Source organism: Zootoca vivipara, chromosome 13, assembly GCF_965207765.1.
Source record: "Zootoca vivipara chromosome 13, rZooViv2.hap1.1, whole genome shotgun sequence".
NCBI lineage: Eukaryota > Metazoa > Chordata > Lepidosauria > Squamata > Lacertidae > Zootoca > Zootoca vivipara.
The window spans coordinates 8,221,491-8,236,444 of NC_142596.1; the positions used below are offsets into that span (position 1 = coordinate 8,221,491).

The 14,954-nt window shown below is 42.5% G+C and overlaps 1 protein-coding gene across 2 annotated transcripts in view; it reads left to right on the forward strand.

Annotated features, from left to right (window-relative positions):
- ARIH1 (ariadne RBR E3 ubiquitin protein ligase 1) overlaps positions 1-12,519 on the forward strand; it is a 53,144-nt gene extending 40,625 nt beyond the window's left edge. The window contains exons 6-14 of one of the 2 annotated variants that reach the window (XM_035118027.3): positions 44-110; positions 1,483-1,589; positions 1,942-1,984; positions 2,924-2,995; positions 4,156-4,286; positions 4,597-4,654; positions 5,407-5,667; positions 8,352-8,464; positions 9,415-12,519. In XM_035118027.3, the coding sequence (XP_034973918.1) occupies positions 44-110; positions 1,483-1,589; positions 1,942-1,984; positions 2,924-2,995; positions 4,156-4,286; positions 4,597-4,654; positions 5,407-5,667; positions 8,352-8,464; positions 9,415-9,499 (937 nt within the window). In that variant the 3' untranslated portion in view covers positions 9,500-12,519. Of the gene's footprint in view, positions 1-43; positions 111-1,482; positions 1,590-1,941; positions 1,985-2,923; positions 2,996-4,155; positions 4,287-4,596; positions 4,655-5,393; positions 5,668-8,351; positions 8,465-9,414 lie in introns of both variants that reach the window. The other variant, XM_088657057.1, reaches the window with a different exon arrangement.
- The last annotated feature ends 2,435 nt before the right edge of the window (positions 12,520-14,954 follow it).

A 14,954-nucleotide genomic window follows, 5' to 3' on the forward strand; every position in this document is an offset into this window, starting at 1 on the left:
TGAATGTTCTCAATGAAATGTTCTCTCTCCCTTCTCTTCTTAGGCGCCTCATCACAGATTCAAAGGTTAAATTAAAGTACCAGCATTTAATAACTAATAGTTTTGTAGAGGTGAGTGTTATGTTTCAAACTATGCTGAAGACAGGCTGTGATTTGAGGGCTTTCGCCCATCTCTTTCTTGTCTCACACAGCCGGCATTGACATGTAGTTTTCATGGTGGGGTGTGTGTCAGATTTTGTTCAGTTGTTGGCAGAGGTTGCTTCCCCCACCCCAATTAACAGGGTTGGTCTTGCTCATACTGATAGAGGGTGTTAAGCTTTTTGTTAATAGGTGGCATGATTTTACTTAGAATGCTGCTTCAAATACGAAAATACTTTAAGCTGGAAAAATCACTTTATAGGCACAGCATTCTGCAGCAGAAATTTGAAATCCTAGTGCCTAATGTAATGGCTATAGACAGCTGTTCAGGAGATTAGAGAAGGTAATAGTTGTTAAAGGGACATTGCTGATTATGTCCCAGGTATTTCAAGCACTTGATTTACAGTCCTTTGAGAACAACTAGGCACAAACTTTTTGTGCCTTCATCAGAACCTAGAGCAGGTACTTCTGAACTGACTCTAGTATTACTGTAGGGTGCTACTTAAGCAGATCTGTTACAACTTCAGAATTGGTGAAACTTTGAGGAAACAATAACAGCTTTGCTTGTTGTCCCCTCATTTGTTATAAAAGGATTTTTGAATTCAATTTGTGGAATGCCCGTGAAGCCTAAGCTGAAGAGGACTGAAGAATCACAATAAGCCACATGTGACCCTCAATTCAATCTTTGTTAATGTGCCTGCACCGGTGTGACACTAAACCACAAAACTGCCAGGGTCCCCTGAGCAGACGACACATGTGAGCAGCCCATAAATGAACATCACGGACCTTTGGCCCCCTAAAAATTAAAGCACTTAACATGAAAGATGAGCCATTTTTAAAGCTACCTTGTCAAGCTACCTTGCTTATTTTTGAGCTGAAATTGAGATTTTTAAAGCTTTGCCAAAGGGAACAAAATACCTTAGGTTGGATGGGTGGCTGTCTTTTAGGCATAGATTATGGCCTTTAGAGTGTATTAATTTGCTTTTTTTCATCAGCATGGATTTTCTTATAGGTTGCATTTGTAGTCTTAGTGACAGTTGGGAAGGTTGGTGGGGGACTAAATTGATTATCTGAGTTCTTAGAAGGTCATCCTGGGTAACATTGGGGGGCCCTATCTCATTTTATAACTGCTTCTGTGAAATTGGCTTGGTGTATTCTGCTTGGCTGTTGGTGTGGAGGGACAAGGTCTATACCGAAATGAGAATTGTGGCATTTTCCTGTCAAGATGAAACCAAGCTTTGGCTAAAAGGAGACTTCTGGGGAAATGGAAGGGAAATACCACACTTTGATATCTTTAATTCTGGTCAATTTCCAAGTAAGATCTGGTAGCTTTTTATTTTTGCAGTGCAATCGGCTGTTAAAATGGTGTCCTGCTCCAGATTGCCACCATGTTGTTAAAGTTCAGTATCCTGATGCTAAGCCTGTTCGCTGTAAATGTGGCCGTCAGTTTTGGTAAGCAAACATTTCTTGTGTTGGGTTGTAATGATTTTGGATTGCTTACCACTAAGCAGAAGGTGGTTCCTGTTTCTCTTGAAATGACAAGTTGCCTTGGTAGGCCTACTCATGCTGACTACCAGCAAGCCAAACACTGCCCGTTTGGGATCTGATAAACTTATGAGTTTTTGCATCCTGTCTGGGATTGGAAAATTGAGGTTCTCAAGTACCCGTCAAGCCAAATTACCTTGCTGGTATAATGTTTGGCTTAGTAGGTAACAGTTATGGTTGCTTAAATTAGAGCAAGCCTCTAAATTTTAGTGTTGCATAACTATAGACTGTGTAATATGTATAAATCTTATTTTTACAGCTTTAACTGTGGTGAAAACTGGCATGATCCTGTTAAATGCAAGGTGAGCACTTTAAGTGTATATGGCAGAGTGCTGGAAAAGTAACCTAGCCTTTCTGTTTAAATATCACAGTTGTAGTGTTGTAAAATATTTTGATGATACTTAGCAAGCTATTCAGACATCTTTGCCATGGTTACCTGTTTACTTTCCCTTAAGTTGTGTGTAATTCACCCTGAACTATTTGACTCTGGGTAACAGGTGTATGAAAGAATAGTCCATCTTGACTGTAACAACAAAATAAGCACTCCTCCCCTTAGTTCAGATATTTTATTTCCATCTAGAGGGTATTTGATACAAACATGAAGAAAATCATAGTTGTAAGACATATCCGCAATACAGAATTATTCGAAGGTTTATTCTGGAATCCTGATGTGTTATCTTGGAGTGTTGGATCTGAATGGGCAACCCTTGCTTAATAGGCTATTATGTGTCCAGTTCAGAGGAGCCTGTGAGCCATAATAATAACAATAATAATTTATTATTTATACCCCGCCCATCTGGCTGGGTTTCCCCAGCCACTCTTGGCGGCCTCCAACAGAAAAATGAAATAAAATAATCTATTAAACATTAAAAGCCTCCCTAAACAGGGCTCCCTTCAGATGTCTTCTAAAAACCTGGTAGCTGTTTTTCTCTTTGACATCTGATGGGAGGGCATTCTACAGGGTAGGTGCCACCACCGAGAAGGCCCTCTGCCTGGTTCCCTGCAACTTGGCTTCTCGCAACGAGGGAACCGCCAGAAGGCCCTCGGTACTGGACCTCAGTGTCCAGGCAGAACGATGGGGGTGGAGACGCTCCTTCAGGTATACTGGACCGAGGCCATTTAGGGCTTTAAAGGTCAGCACCAACACTTTGAACTGCCATGAGATGCAGGTGCACATTTCTGTGTGGCCTTTTTCACTTCTTCTCTTGTTTTACAATTCTTTTTTTTCTCTCTCCTGACAGTGGTTAAAGAAATGGATTAAGAAGTGTGATGATGACAGTGAAACTTCAAACTGGATTGCAGCAAACACAAAGGTTCAGTAGCATCACATTTCTCTTTAAAACATACCATATTGGCCCGAATATAAGCTGCACCGCAAATAAGCTGCACCTTTAAAACTCAGAGGCTTGGGAGCTGCGGACGGGCTGCGCTCCATTGCCCCGTGCTCCCGGGCTGCTTCCGGGGGGGGGGGTGCCAGTGAATATAAGCTGCACTTTAACTTTTCACAATCAGAATTTGGAAAAAAAGGTGTGGCTTATATTTTGGCCAAGACGTTAAGTGCTCAAAATTTCACGCTTGCAGAGCTGCTTTTCCCTTACAAAGACATAACTGTCAAATCCTGAACTGTCATTGTGAGTAGTGAGGGGTAAGTCCTTCATGTAAATAATGGGGCTGTGTTTTCCTAACCCCCCCCCCCAACTTCAAAGTTCACAGTGAAGCCAAACATTACCACCAAAAGGTACAACAGGCTTCTGTCTAGCTCTACTTAAAATGAGGCTTTTAGAGCTAAATTGAAGAGAGGTGCCAAATTGGCAAACATCTCAGTACTTTGTAGATTGAGAAGTACTTACATGTGGTTTGCTGAGTATAGGAATACAGAAAATTGCTGTAGACCAAATCAGACCATTGGTCCTACCTAGCTCAGTATTGCCTATGCAGATTGAATGTGGCTGTCTAGGATTTCAGAGTTTGGCCATTCCCAGCCTTTGTCTGGCAATGTCAAGGGTTAGACCTTTGGTTTGCAAAACGTGCTATTTCACTTCACAATGGCTCATCTCTTTAGTATGTTCATTCAGTGTATGAGGAACCCAGTCTGAGTGGACTTAAATCAGTAGATCTAGAATATGTTTAATATCAAGTGTCAAAGCTGAGCATGACACACACACACACACACGAAATGTCCCATTACTTGCAAATAGCTTCCTATCCAAGCTATCCCATGAACTGGAAGAAGTGCAACTTCTCCTGGCATTGATCAGTTATTTTGTGTTATTATATTGCTTTACGACTACTTTTTCACTACATTGCTAAGGCAGCAATGGGAAGCCAGCTGACAGCTGGATGTGTAACTAGAAGAGCTACTGTTGCAAATTCTTTGTAACATCACAAAGCACTGCCTGCATCCTTCCCCATTTTTTAAAGTTGGAAGACACCCACTTTTATTTCTTTCCACCACTCTTCATACCCGCCACAGGAATGCCCTAAATGCCACGTGACCATAGAAAAGGATGGAGGCTGCAATCACATGGTCTGTCGGAACCAGAATTGTAAAGCAGAGTTCTGCTGGGTGTGTCTTGGCCCCTGGGAACCTCATGGGTCCGCCTGGTAAGTTTAAACGAATTCCTCCCAAGCTTTCTTGATGTGTCTAATTGTACTGCCATGTTTTGTTTCTGTACCCTGCAAAAATATTTTCTGTGGGAGAAAAACACAGCAGTAGCTGGTGCATATGTCTATACTTCTTAGGGTGAGAAAGGTCTGGGGTGTTTCTTGTTGAGCCTCTGCTCAAGGTATCGGAGGGGCTTATTATGTTTACAGTTATGTACTGACGAAAGAATACTTGGAAGCCTCAGAGTGGCAAAAACAAAAGAAGTTCTGCAAACCACTATGCTCATAAAAAAAAAAAATCTTTTTTCAGGTACAACTGTAATCGCTATAATGAGGATGATGCAAAGGCAGCAAGAGATGCCCAAGAGGTGAGTCCATAACTCTTGGTGACCAATATTATCAGCTTCAGTAAGATGGTTTGGCCTAGCTTTTCACTGTGCTTGCGTTTTCCAATTGAGCACTGCTAGCTTTCAAGCTGTTAGACTTTGACACAAGAGGCCGACCCATTTTGTTACTGCTCCCTGATGTTGTCCTGGCCAACTTGTAAAACTACCCAACTTGAGCACTGGAAGCAGCAGTAATCTGAGTATGAATATGCCATACCCCATATCCTACCAGCCAAACCCTTCTTGACAGTTGCTTATTGCTGAAAGAGGTTTTCTACCAGATTACTTTCTGTATGGATATCATTTCTGTCTAGGCAGTTTATTTCACCGTGTTCCACTCGGGCAGTTTTGCCACAGAACCCACTGCCAATCAGACCTTTCTGCTTTGCATTTATATAGAAAAATAAGCATGTTTGTTCATCACATGACCGGGTATATGCAGTTTATCAGGTCCACAAATGTGGCAAGTGGAGAATTGCAACAAAATGAAGTACATCCTAAGTCCCTGTTCAGGGCTCCAGGAGCCCTATAGCACTGTTTAACAAGATCAGGCTCAAAGCAAAAGGCAGTAACCTCCTGTTCCCATGTCCCTGAATACTGTAGGACTTTGAAATAAGAACATTGCCCTGTGGTGGCCACATTTGCCTTGAGGCCCCTCATTTATAGGCAAGTCAACCTGCTATTACTCTGTTTTAACTATTGATTTTCTTTTTCCCTAATGGGAATTAACACAGCGATCCAGAGCAGCCCTGCAGAGGTACCTCTTCTACTGCAACCGTTACATGAACCATATGCAGAGCCTGCGCTTTGAGCACAAACTCTATGCCCAAGTCAAGCAGAAAATGGAGGAGATGCAGCAGCACAACATGTCATGGATCGAGGTCCAGTTCCTGAAGAAAGCAGTCGATGTCCTCTGCCAGTGTCGTGCCACACTCATGTACACTTACGTCTTTGCCTTCTACCTCAAAAAGAATAATCAGTCCATTATCTTCGAGGTAAGGAGAGTTTACCAGACATTTTTTTAACCCAGCTCTTGGGTCCTAGCCTAGCGTAAGAGTCCTGTAGAATCAGATCAAGGCTTATTTAGTCCAATATTCTGTTCCCATAGTGGCCAACCAGATGCCTAAGGGAATCCCACACATAGAACATGAGCTCAATAGCCCTCTTCCAATCCTTTTTCTTAGTAACCAGCAATCCAGAGCCTTATTGCCTCAGATCCTGAAGCTAGTTATAGTAGCCATTGATGAGCAGCTCAGGTGTATATTTAGGGCCCATTGGATGAGTGACTTGTGCAGCCCCAAAATTGGGACTTTCTGTAACAACTATGTGATTTTTTCCCAGCGGCTTTGTTCTGAAGGCCTTTTCTGTGATGGCTCCAGAGTTGTGTAGTCCTGTCCGCCACAAACTCTGTATGTGTTCCTTAGTTAAACAAAAACAATTTCATGCAAGTGCCTGGGGTGATTGGCAATATAGGCTTATTAACCTTGTTGATTATTTACCACATCCCACTTTTCAGCAACAGCATCTGCAAGTGATTTACAACTTAATACCATGGCTCACTTATTTGCAAACTTAAGATGGGCGTGGGCATACATGATGCAAAACAGTGGGTCAGGTGTTGACGTACATACATACAAGCATAATTTTATTTGTATGCTGCCTTTCCACAGATCAGCCCCTGCTCAAGGCTGCTGACAACAGGAAAAAAATACATAACTAAAACATAAAAGTAGCCATAAGCAATAAATAAAACATTAGAAAATGCACAACCAAACTGAACAATTTTCACATAAATCGTAAGATTTAAAATAAATATACAAAAAAAATCAACATCAACAACAGAAGAAAAAAATCACAGCAAAACCCTGCAAACAGTTATCCAGCCGAAGAGTCCCTTCAGCAGCCTCAGCTTTTTTTAGCTGGAGTCAGTATGGGCCCCACCCTCCCAGGCCAGGTGGGAAAGGCCTGCAAGGCAGGGAGCAGGGCCTCCAAGACTCCTTGATGATCTGCAGATCACCAGCATTCTACTGATAGATCCTGATTTGTCTGCTTTCTGGCCTGCCCTGACTAGAGACATGATCAGGAAAGAATGGTGGAAGAAGTAAATGCAAATTCAGCTTCACAAAACTCTTATGTAATGAAATTATATAATGGCCAGGTGGAGGGTCACTGCAGGAGGCAGTTCAGAGAGGGGAGGAACACAAAAAGACAGCTGTTTCTAGTTTGTTCTTTGTTTTTATGCACTTTCATTTCACGTTGTAAGCCACCTTGCAAAGTGTCCTGTTGAGGAATTCCAATAAACATGGGAAAGAGTTGTGGTTGTTTTTTTAAAAGTTAACCAGGATTATACCCATAACTATTGAAAAGTCAGTAGTTGTGGAGTTTCTTCAGAATGGTGGGCATTGAAGCTTGTTTTAGAGATACATAACTTGTCAATAGAGTCTCCTTGTCTTTTAAATGCCTTCTCTAAGAAGGCCTGCTTGGTACCCTCATTTAGGAACTAAGCAAAATGACAACAATGAAAAACAACTACCAAATTTAGCTCTTTGTTAACTTGTAGCAGTTTTGATTTTTACTTTCTACTCGGATAGACCGTTGCTGTTTTAGTTGGTGTCTGTGTACAGCTTATTTTCTTTATTGTATTTTAATACCTTATTACTTGGTTAGGCACTCTAGCAATATACACTTGTGTTTATATTGTCTGCCATATTGAGTAAACCGTATTGAGTCAACACAGGATCCCATTGTATCCCGGCATAAACAAAAAGTTGCTTCTTGATCTTAGGAACCATTGTGCAAAATTTGTTCACGATATCTTAAGACGTGTCCAAATGCATAGCGAACAGACAAACCAATTTCTCAAATACATGCAAATAAATAAATTTCAACTTGCTATATTACCAAAAGTGCAGTATAGGTACGTTTTGGAGTTATCAAAGGAAGTGTTTAAGCAAATTCACAATTTAACAAGTAAAAATTGCCTCTCATTCCTTCAGCCTTGCCACAAAGGCCATCTTTAATATTAGATTTCATTTCCAGGCATCCCTAAACTCGGCCTTCCAGAGGTTTTGGGACTACAATTCCCAACATCCCTGACCACTGGTTCTGTTAGCTAGGGATGATGGGAGTTGTAGTAAAGAGATTATGCGCTGTAAAGCAAGGTCAGAGAGAGGCATGAGCTGGTGAGAATTTTGAGAGCCAGATAGAAATGCCTGGTTGGTAAATAGGTTTTTTCCTAGCTTATAAAATGCAAACTAATTAACTGCTGGAGCCTATTATAAGATAGCTTCCACCTGACCTCCAGGACAGGAGCAGTGAATTGGTCACATAGATAAATGCCCTTAAGAATTGTGATTTCTTAATGGGAAAGAGTAATGACTGTTGGTCAGAAGTCATGATTGCTCAGAATAACATCTACTTGGTTTGCAACCACAAGATGGTTTTGTCTGCCAGTAGTCCTATAGAAGGTGATGGTAAGTTTTCCAATACGTTGGTGTGTTTTCCTGCCTGGTATTCATACAACCAAATGAGAGAACCTCTACAAGACTAGAAAAATATTCAAAGTAGGCTTCAATGAGTATTTGCTAACCGAAGGGCTAAATTTCATTCATGTGATGATTCTCAATTCAAGGAACTGCTTAAGTTTATTAAAAGTGTGCCTTGTATTTTGCCTGCCTAGAATAATCAAGCAGATTTGGAAAATGCTACCGAGGTCCTTTCTGGGTATCTGGAGCGAGATATATCTCAAGATTCACTGCAAGACATAAAGCAGAAAGTGCAAGATAAGTACAGGTATGTTCCTTGTTCAAAACTGATGGATTGTTAATTCATTTCATGTGCCAATCTCTTACGTATTAAAGTGGCTTGACTTCCAGGAAATGGGTGAGAGAGATTCTCCTGCTTACTCCCAATATAATCTATGGTGGAGGGAGGCTAGCCAGCTAACTTTCTGTGTTGGCCTTCAACCAGGTTTTCCTGATCGACTGCTGCTGTTAATCAAGCAGTTGGAGATAGCAGCTAGTTGCAGCACATGGGAAAATCAAGTTAGCATGCCCTGTTTACAGGAGCTTCTTGGCTGTTAACATTTTGGTGTCTTTTGAATTGTTACCTAGCAAGTGAGTCCTTATTTTTTGCCAGCTCTTGAGCTGAAGGAAGCCATTGACCTCAGATTGCATGCAAGTTGGTTTTCTGTTGCTTTAAAGGACATGATCTTGCCTTTGAGTGAATGAGAAATTGGCACGTGGGACTGGTTTTGTGACACACTTGTGCCTTAATGTTAAGGGGTCACAAAAGGAAGTTTTTACACCTACAAGGCATGGTTCCTTTAGTGGGTTTCCTTGGGATAACATTTTTGCTTACAAAAATGTCTCGGCTTACAAAATTCCAGGTTGTAAATATTGTGCCGTCCTCACAGTTAATAGGCTCCACTTTTAAGAAATTGGGCCAAGACCCATGCTTAGCAAATACAGCTTGAGTTCAATTGTCTTAGCATTAATAAGCATAATGATTATATTGTGATAGGTCCTGCCTGCTCTGCTTCAGCGCATAATCTCTCCCACCTGTGAAATTACCCAGATGGCAGGCCCTTTGTGTCTGTTTTCATTCTGAGCAAGGTAAAGGTAGACATTCCCACTGCGAGCCGCTGTTGACTAAACTATTTCTATGCTGCCTTGAAATGCATTGTGTGCGAAATACTCAGCCTTTGTTTTCTTAACTGTAACTGTGCGTCCTTCCCCTTGCAGATACTGCGAGAGCCGGCGAAGGGTTTTGTTGCAGCATGTGCATGAAGGCTACGAGAAGGATCTGTGGGAGTATATTGAGGACTGAGACTGGCCTGCATAAAACGAACTCTGAAAACCTTTTACCATCTAGAGTGCTCATGCAATTAAAGCAAAACACACACAAAAAGGGGCACTACGCCTATTACACCGCTGGTCTGTAGTACCGGAATTCTGTTTTTGTTAATGGAAAAAAATTTAAGTAAATTATATTGTAATAAAAAAGGTAGATAAACCATTGTACAACAGTATTCTAGGTGGCCAGTAAGTGTGACAGACGCACTAAGAAAAACAAAACAACCCTCCAACTTTAACTTGTAATGTAGCTTCATTCTCCAAGCTGACTTTCCCCCCTCCTTCTTTCTCCTATGCGTATTACAGATAAAACTTAAAACAGTTTCTTGACACTGCTTTTCATGTCCAACCAGCCATTTTGATGTACTTTGGTATGAGATTTCCCCCTCCCTCTCCCCTTCTCTACTCTCCCCTCTTCCCCCCACATGCACCAGTCCATGGGTGAATGTTGTTTGGCTTATTGTAAAGAGGATTTGGGGGCGGGGGGAGGCGGGGCACACAGCAAGGAAAAAACTTTGTATATGACTTTTAAAAAAACAAAGAGGACAACACAGTATTTTTCAAAATTGTATATAGCGCATATGCATGGACAAAGAGCAAGCGTGGCACGTGTTTGCATAATGTTTAATTACAAAAATATTTATTCTTTAAAAATCTTCAAGATGATGTCTATTTGCTGTGCATTTTTCTTTCATTTTGCTTTTTACCGGAGATTGGGATTGGGGGGGGGGCAGTGTGTGCTGCTGTAACAAATCTTCCCCTTTCTCTCTCTCTCTCTGAGATTTTGATTTCCTTCCTCCTCCTCCTCCTGCAGCTCCTTTGCAACTATTCCATGGTTTGGGTGTGTTCATTGCTGGCAACGGACACTGTCCCATTTGCACTTCAGCTTCTGATGCAAACTGGTTAACCTTGGTTTGTGTTTTTTAACGTTTGGAAATGAAAGTGTAGTGATTATGGCTGCTTTGTTTTTTTAGCTCAGAATAGCCATCCCTCTTGTCCATTTCCATGCATGTCCAACATTCACCCTACACCTGGATCATCGTCATACATAGGAAGTGTTAGATTTTCCTCTGTGGAATGAAGTGCTCAAATGGAACATTCCTTGTTGCTTTGCCTTGTCAGCTGTGAAACACCGAAAAAGGGAGACGGAGCTCCTCTGGGTCACATTTTTGCGGCTTGGTTGTTGGAAAAAGTGCCTGATACAGCAAACACTCCATCTAGTTGCAAGGATCTGCAGTCCCTGAAGTCATTGGGGTATTTCCCCTCTCCCCCCCCCATGAGAGGGAAGAGTGAGTGAGTTTCATATACACAGTCCTTTTTTGTAATAAAAGCTATGATAAAGCACCACTTGGAAGCAATTTGTTTAAAATCTGCTCCTGCGTTATGTGGGTACTTTTCCACGACGGCAGGGTTTCACACTTTCAAGTTGAGAGAGAGAAAAAGTAGATCTGCTAAAGCGGTATTTAAAGCCAGTTTCTGCTGCTCGTTCAAGTAGAGTTTGTGGCCCAGATCCAAAGATCTGCTCAGCTAGTTCCATGAGTCCCCAGTGATGCTTTGGCATGTGTTTCCAGAACAGCAGCTTCCTATGTCAGCTGGCAAAGACTTCTGAAAAGAAAAAGGAACTGCAGCAAGCGTGTGAAATATTTCTGAGCGTCTGCTCTTGAAAAGAGTAATGAGATTTTGCTGAGCTCTTGGGTTAATCTAATGCTGCCTAGCTTGTTTATTGAGCAGTACAAGAAGAAGCCGAGCTTAGCATCTGTTCACACGTAACTTGTCTGGCAGGGCTTATTTAGTTGCTTGTTGCTCATCTGCACTGTCCCAAAAGCTGAATCGGGCAGATGTTATAGAGGGAAGAGGAACTTCAGCTTTGACTTGGTAACATTGTAGTGGAAGATGAGTTCTGGCCTTCAGTGGGGTGTGAATATTCAAAGAATTCCACTCCATTAAACTGAGTGTGGTGCAACTGTTGCTTGGATACCTCTCCTTCTAAGGCTTTCTGTCATGTCTTTTACTATGCTTTCGCACACTGCTGCTCAGACTGAACTTCCAGTCCAGTTAAGATTTCTTTTCCATGTTCTTTTAGCATCTTTGCCTAGAACTGGAAAAGGTAGCCCTGCTGTGTGGGTGTGTAAATTGGATGAATGTGTTCCATACTTTCAGCATTTCCCCCAGATTTTTCTCATTTCTAAACACCTTGCTCTTGCCATACCCTCCCCCCCATCCATTTTTTTAAAATAAATAAATCCAAAACTGTATATAAATCTGCTGTATCTTCTGCTCCTGAGGATCGTACACTTAATTTTGGAAAACTTTCTAAAACTCTGTGGGCTTTGGAGTGAGATCATTTGAACAGAAGCTCTTGTAAAGGCTTGCTCATCAATCCTAGACAGTTTTCCTCCTCCTCTCCTTTAAGCAGCCTCTTCTTTCCTTAAAAAGCAAATACTTGGCAATGAAGATGCTACTCAAGCTTTGGTTGGTGCAATATGCTTAAATAATGGTTTGTGTTGACTTTATCATGAGCTAATTGAATGAGGGCCTCTAGCCACACACAACAGGAGAGCAGAGCATGGTCTGTATTTAGCACCCACCCTCTTTCTGTTCCACCTAATTCACTGCAGCTGTTTGGGTTTTTTTTTTTGGTAGTGTATGTATCAGACAGTCTTAATTTTCAAAACCATTTAACCCTGAAATGTTTTAGTACAACTGCTGTGTTAAAAATCAGTTATTACGTGAGACAAGAGCAGTGCTCTTTGGAGAACCTTTCCATGGACAGGAGGATTTTGTTATTCAGCACTTGGGGGGGTGGTATGACAATCGGACTGGGCTGTGACGGACTGAAGACTTGTAATCTTCTAATTTTTTCCATCTAAAGAGCACCTCATGCTGTGGAAATAACTGTTATTAGACTTCATTGTAACTGCTGGACTGTTCCGTGTTAAGGCTAAACAGAGGGAGAGAAAGTGTTCCTAATTCTAATAAACTTTTATTTTGTTATTTCATTAGTTTTTTTGTGTTTGCTTGCAGTAATTTTGTCCTCTGCTTCTAAATTGGAGCAGGCATTTCTTGTCACTGCCTGGTTGTTGTTTATTAAAGAGCTTGCTGGGTTGGATGCTCAATCTCTTGAAGTCAGAAATGCTGACTACTCTAATAATAAATAAATAAATAAATATTTGTACCCCACCCATCTGGCTGGGTTTTCCCAGCCACTCTGGGCGGCTTCCAACAAAGATTAAAAATACATTAAAATGTCACACATTAAAAACGTCCCTAAACAGGGCTGCCTTCAGATGTCTTTTAAATGTCAGGTAGTTGTTTATCTCTTTGACATCTGACAGGAGGGTGTTCCACAGGGCGGGCGCCACTACTGAGAAGGCCCTCTGCCTGGTTACCTGTAGCTTTGCTTCTCACAGTGGGAACCACCAAAAGGCCCTCTGCGCTGGACCTCAGGCAGAACGATGGGGGTGGAGTCGCTCCTTCAGGTATACAGGGGCGAGGCCATTTAGGGCTTTAAAGGTCAGTACCAACACTTTGAATTGTGCTCGGAAACGTACTGGGAGCCAATGTAGGTCTTTCAAGACCGGTGTTACATGGTCTCGGTGGCCGTTCCCAATCACCAGTTAACTGCCGCGTTCTGGATTAGTTGCAGTTTCAGGGTCACCTTCAAAGGTACCCCCACGTAGTGCACATTGCAGTAGTACATGCAGGAGATAACTAGAGCATACACCACTCTGGCGAGACAGTCCGCGGGCAGGTTGGGTCTTATCCTGCATACCAGATGGAGCTGGTAGACAGCTGGCCTGGATACAGAATTGATCTACACCTCCATGGACAGCTGTGAGTCCAAAATGATTCCCAGGCTGCGCACCTGGTCTTTCAGAGGCACAGTTAGCCCATTCAGGACCAGGGAGTCCTCTACACCAGCCCGCCCCCTGTCCCCCAAGAACAGTACTTCTGTCTTGTCAGGATTCAACCTCAATACATTAGCCACCATCCATCCTCCAGCCGGCTCCAGGCACTCTCACTGGACCTTCACTGCCTTCACTGGTTCCGATTTAAAAGAGAGGTAGAGCTGGGTGTCATCTGCATACTGATGAACACCCAGCCCAAACCCCCTGATCTCTCCCAGCGGTTTGATGTAGATGTTAAAAAGCATGGGGGCAAGGACGGACCCTGAGGTACCCCACAAGTGAGGGCCCAGAAGGGGGGTGGGTGCAGACACAAGTTTGTGATAACAAGTTAGGAAAATGTCCCAGCTTGGAATACGTTTCAGTGAACAGCTAGAGAATGGGCCAGACAGTAGTTTGGATTTGTTCCTGTTCCAGCTGGTTTGATGAAGCCACTGTTGATGTGGATCTATCGCCCATACTCAAATCTCAACATATCCCCTCACAGACATAGATGTACCAACACTCCACATGTCTCCAGCTCCACTTCCTTGTCTCTCTGGATGACTGTACTGCTTGACGCATCTAATTTTTATCTAGCCCTTCTTCCAAAGAGCTCAGATAACATACTCGATCCCTTCCCTGTAGTTCAGTGGTGGAAAACCTGTGGCCTTCTAGATGTTGCTGGACTACAACTTCCATCGTCCCTGACAGTGTCTTGCTCAAGGTTGTCCAATGAGCTTGCAAGCAGAAGCTGTTGTAAAATGGCCAAACAGATTTAGAACCAACACTGAGCAGTGAGGCACATTTGAGTATTCAGATATTCTAATGTTTGCCTCTCTCTTTCTATTTTATATACTATATAGCAGGGGTGGCCAACTCCCAAGAGACTGCGATCTTCTCACAGAGTTAAAAACTGGCAGTGATCTACCGTACCCCCTTTTTGGGGGTTCAGGTCAAAGTTGTTGAGCTTTTTTTTAGGGAGGAAGGCCCATTTTTGTGGGGGTTGGGTCTAAGTTGTTGAGTTTTTTAGGGGAGCCACAGTTGTTCAGCTTCTTTGGGAGGGGAGCCAATGATCTACCAGTGATCTACCGCAGATGTCCAGTGATCTACCTGTTGGACATGCCTGCTATATAGCAATATCCAGCTACATGACATGTAAGTCGTATAACAGGTCCTTACCAAAGAGACTTGCAGTAGATACAGGCAAACAAACGAGGAAGGAAGAGATGGGTGAGGAAGGGAAGAATATGCAGTTACAGTATTTAAATTACATGTATTTTGACAATAACACTAAAGCACTAGGATCACGAGGGAGTGGCAATCTGAGAGGGAGGAGGAGGGAAGTGGGTAAGAGGGGACACTAGGAATGAGACTGGAAAGGAGGATGTTCTGTTTTGTGGCAGAAATGTGAAGTCTGTGCAACAGGCATACATAAATATGTTTTCACAGTAGCTTCCCTCTGAAAACTTTCTCTGGAGCCCCCACCACAGCTTTGAAACCTGTCCCACTGACTACAGAAACTGCTCAAATGAAAAGATGCTT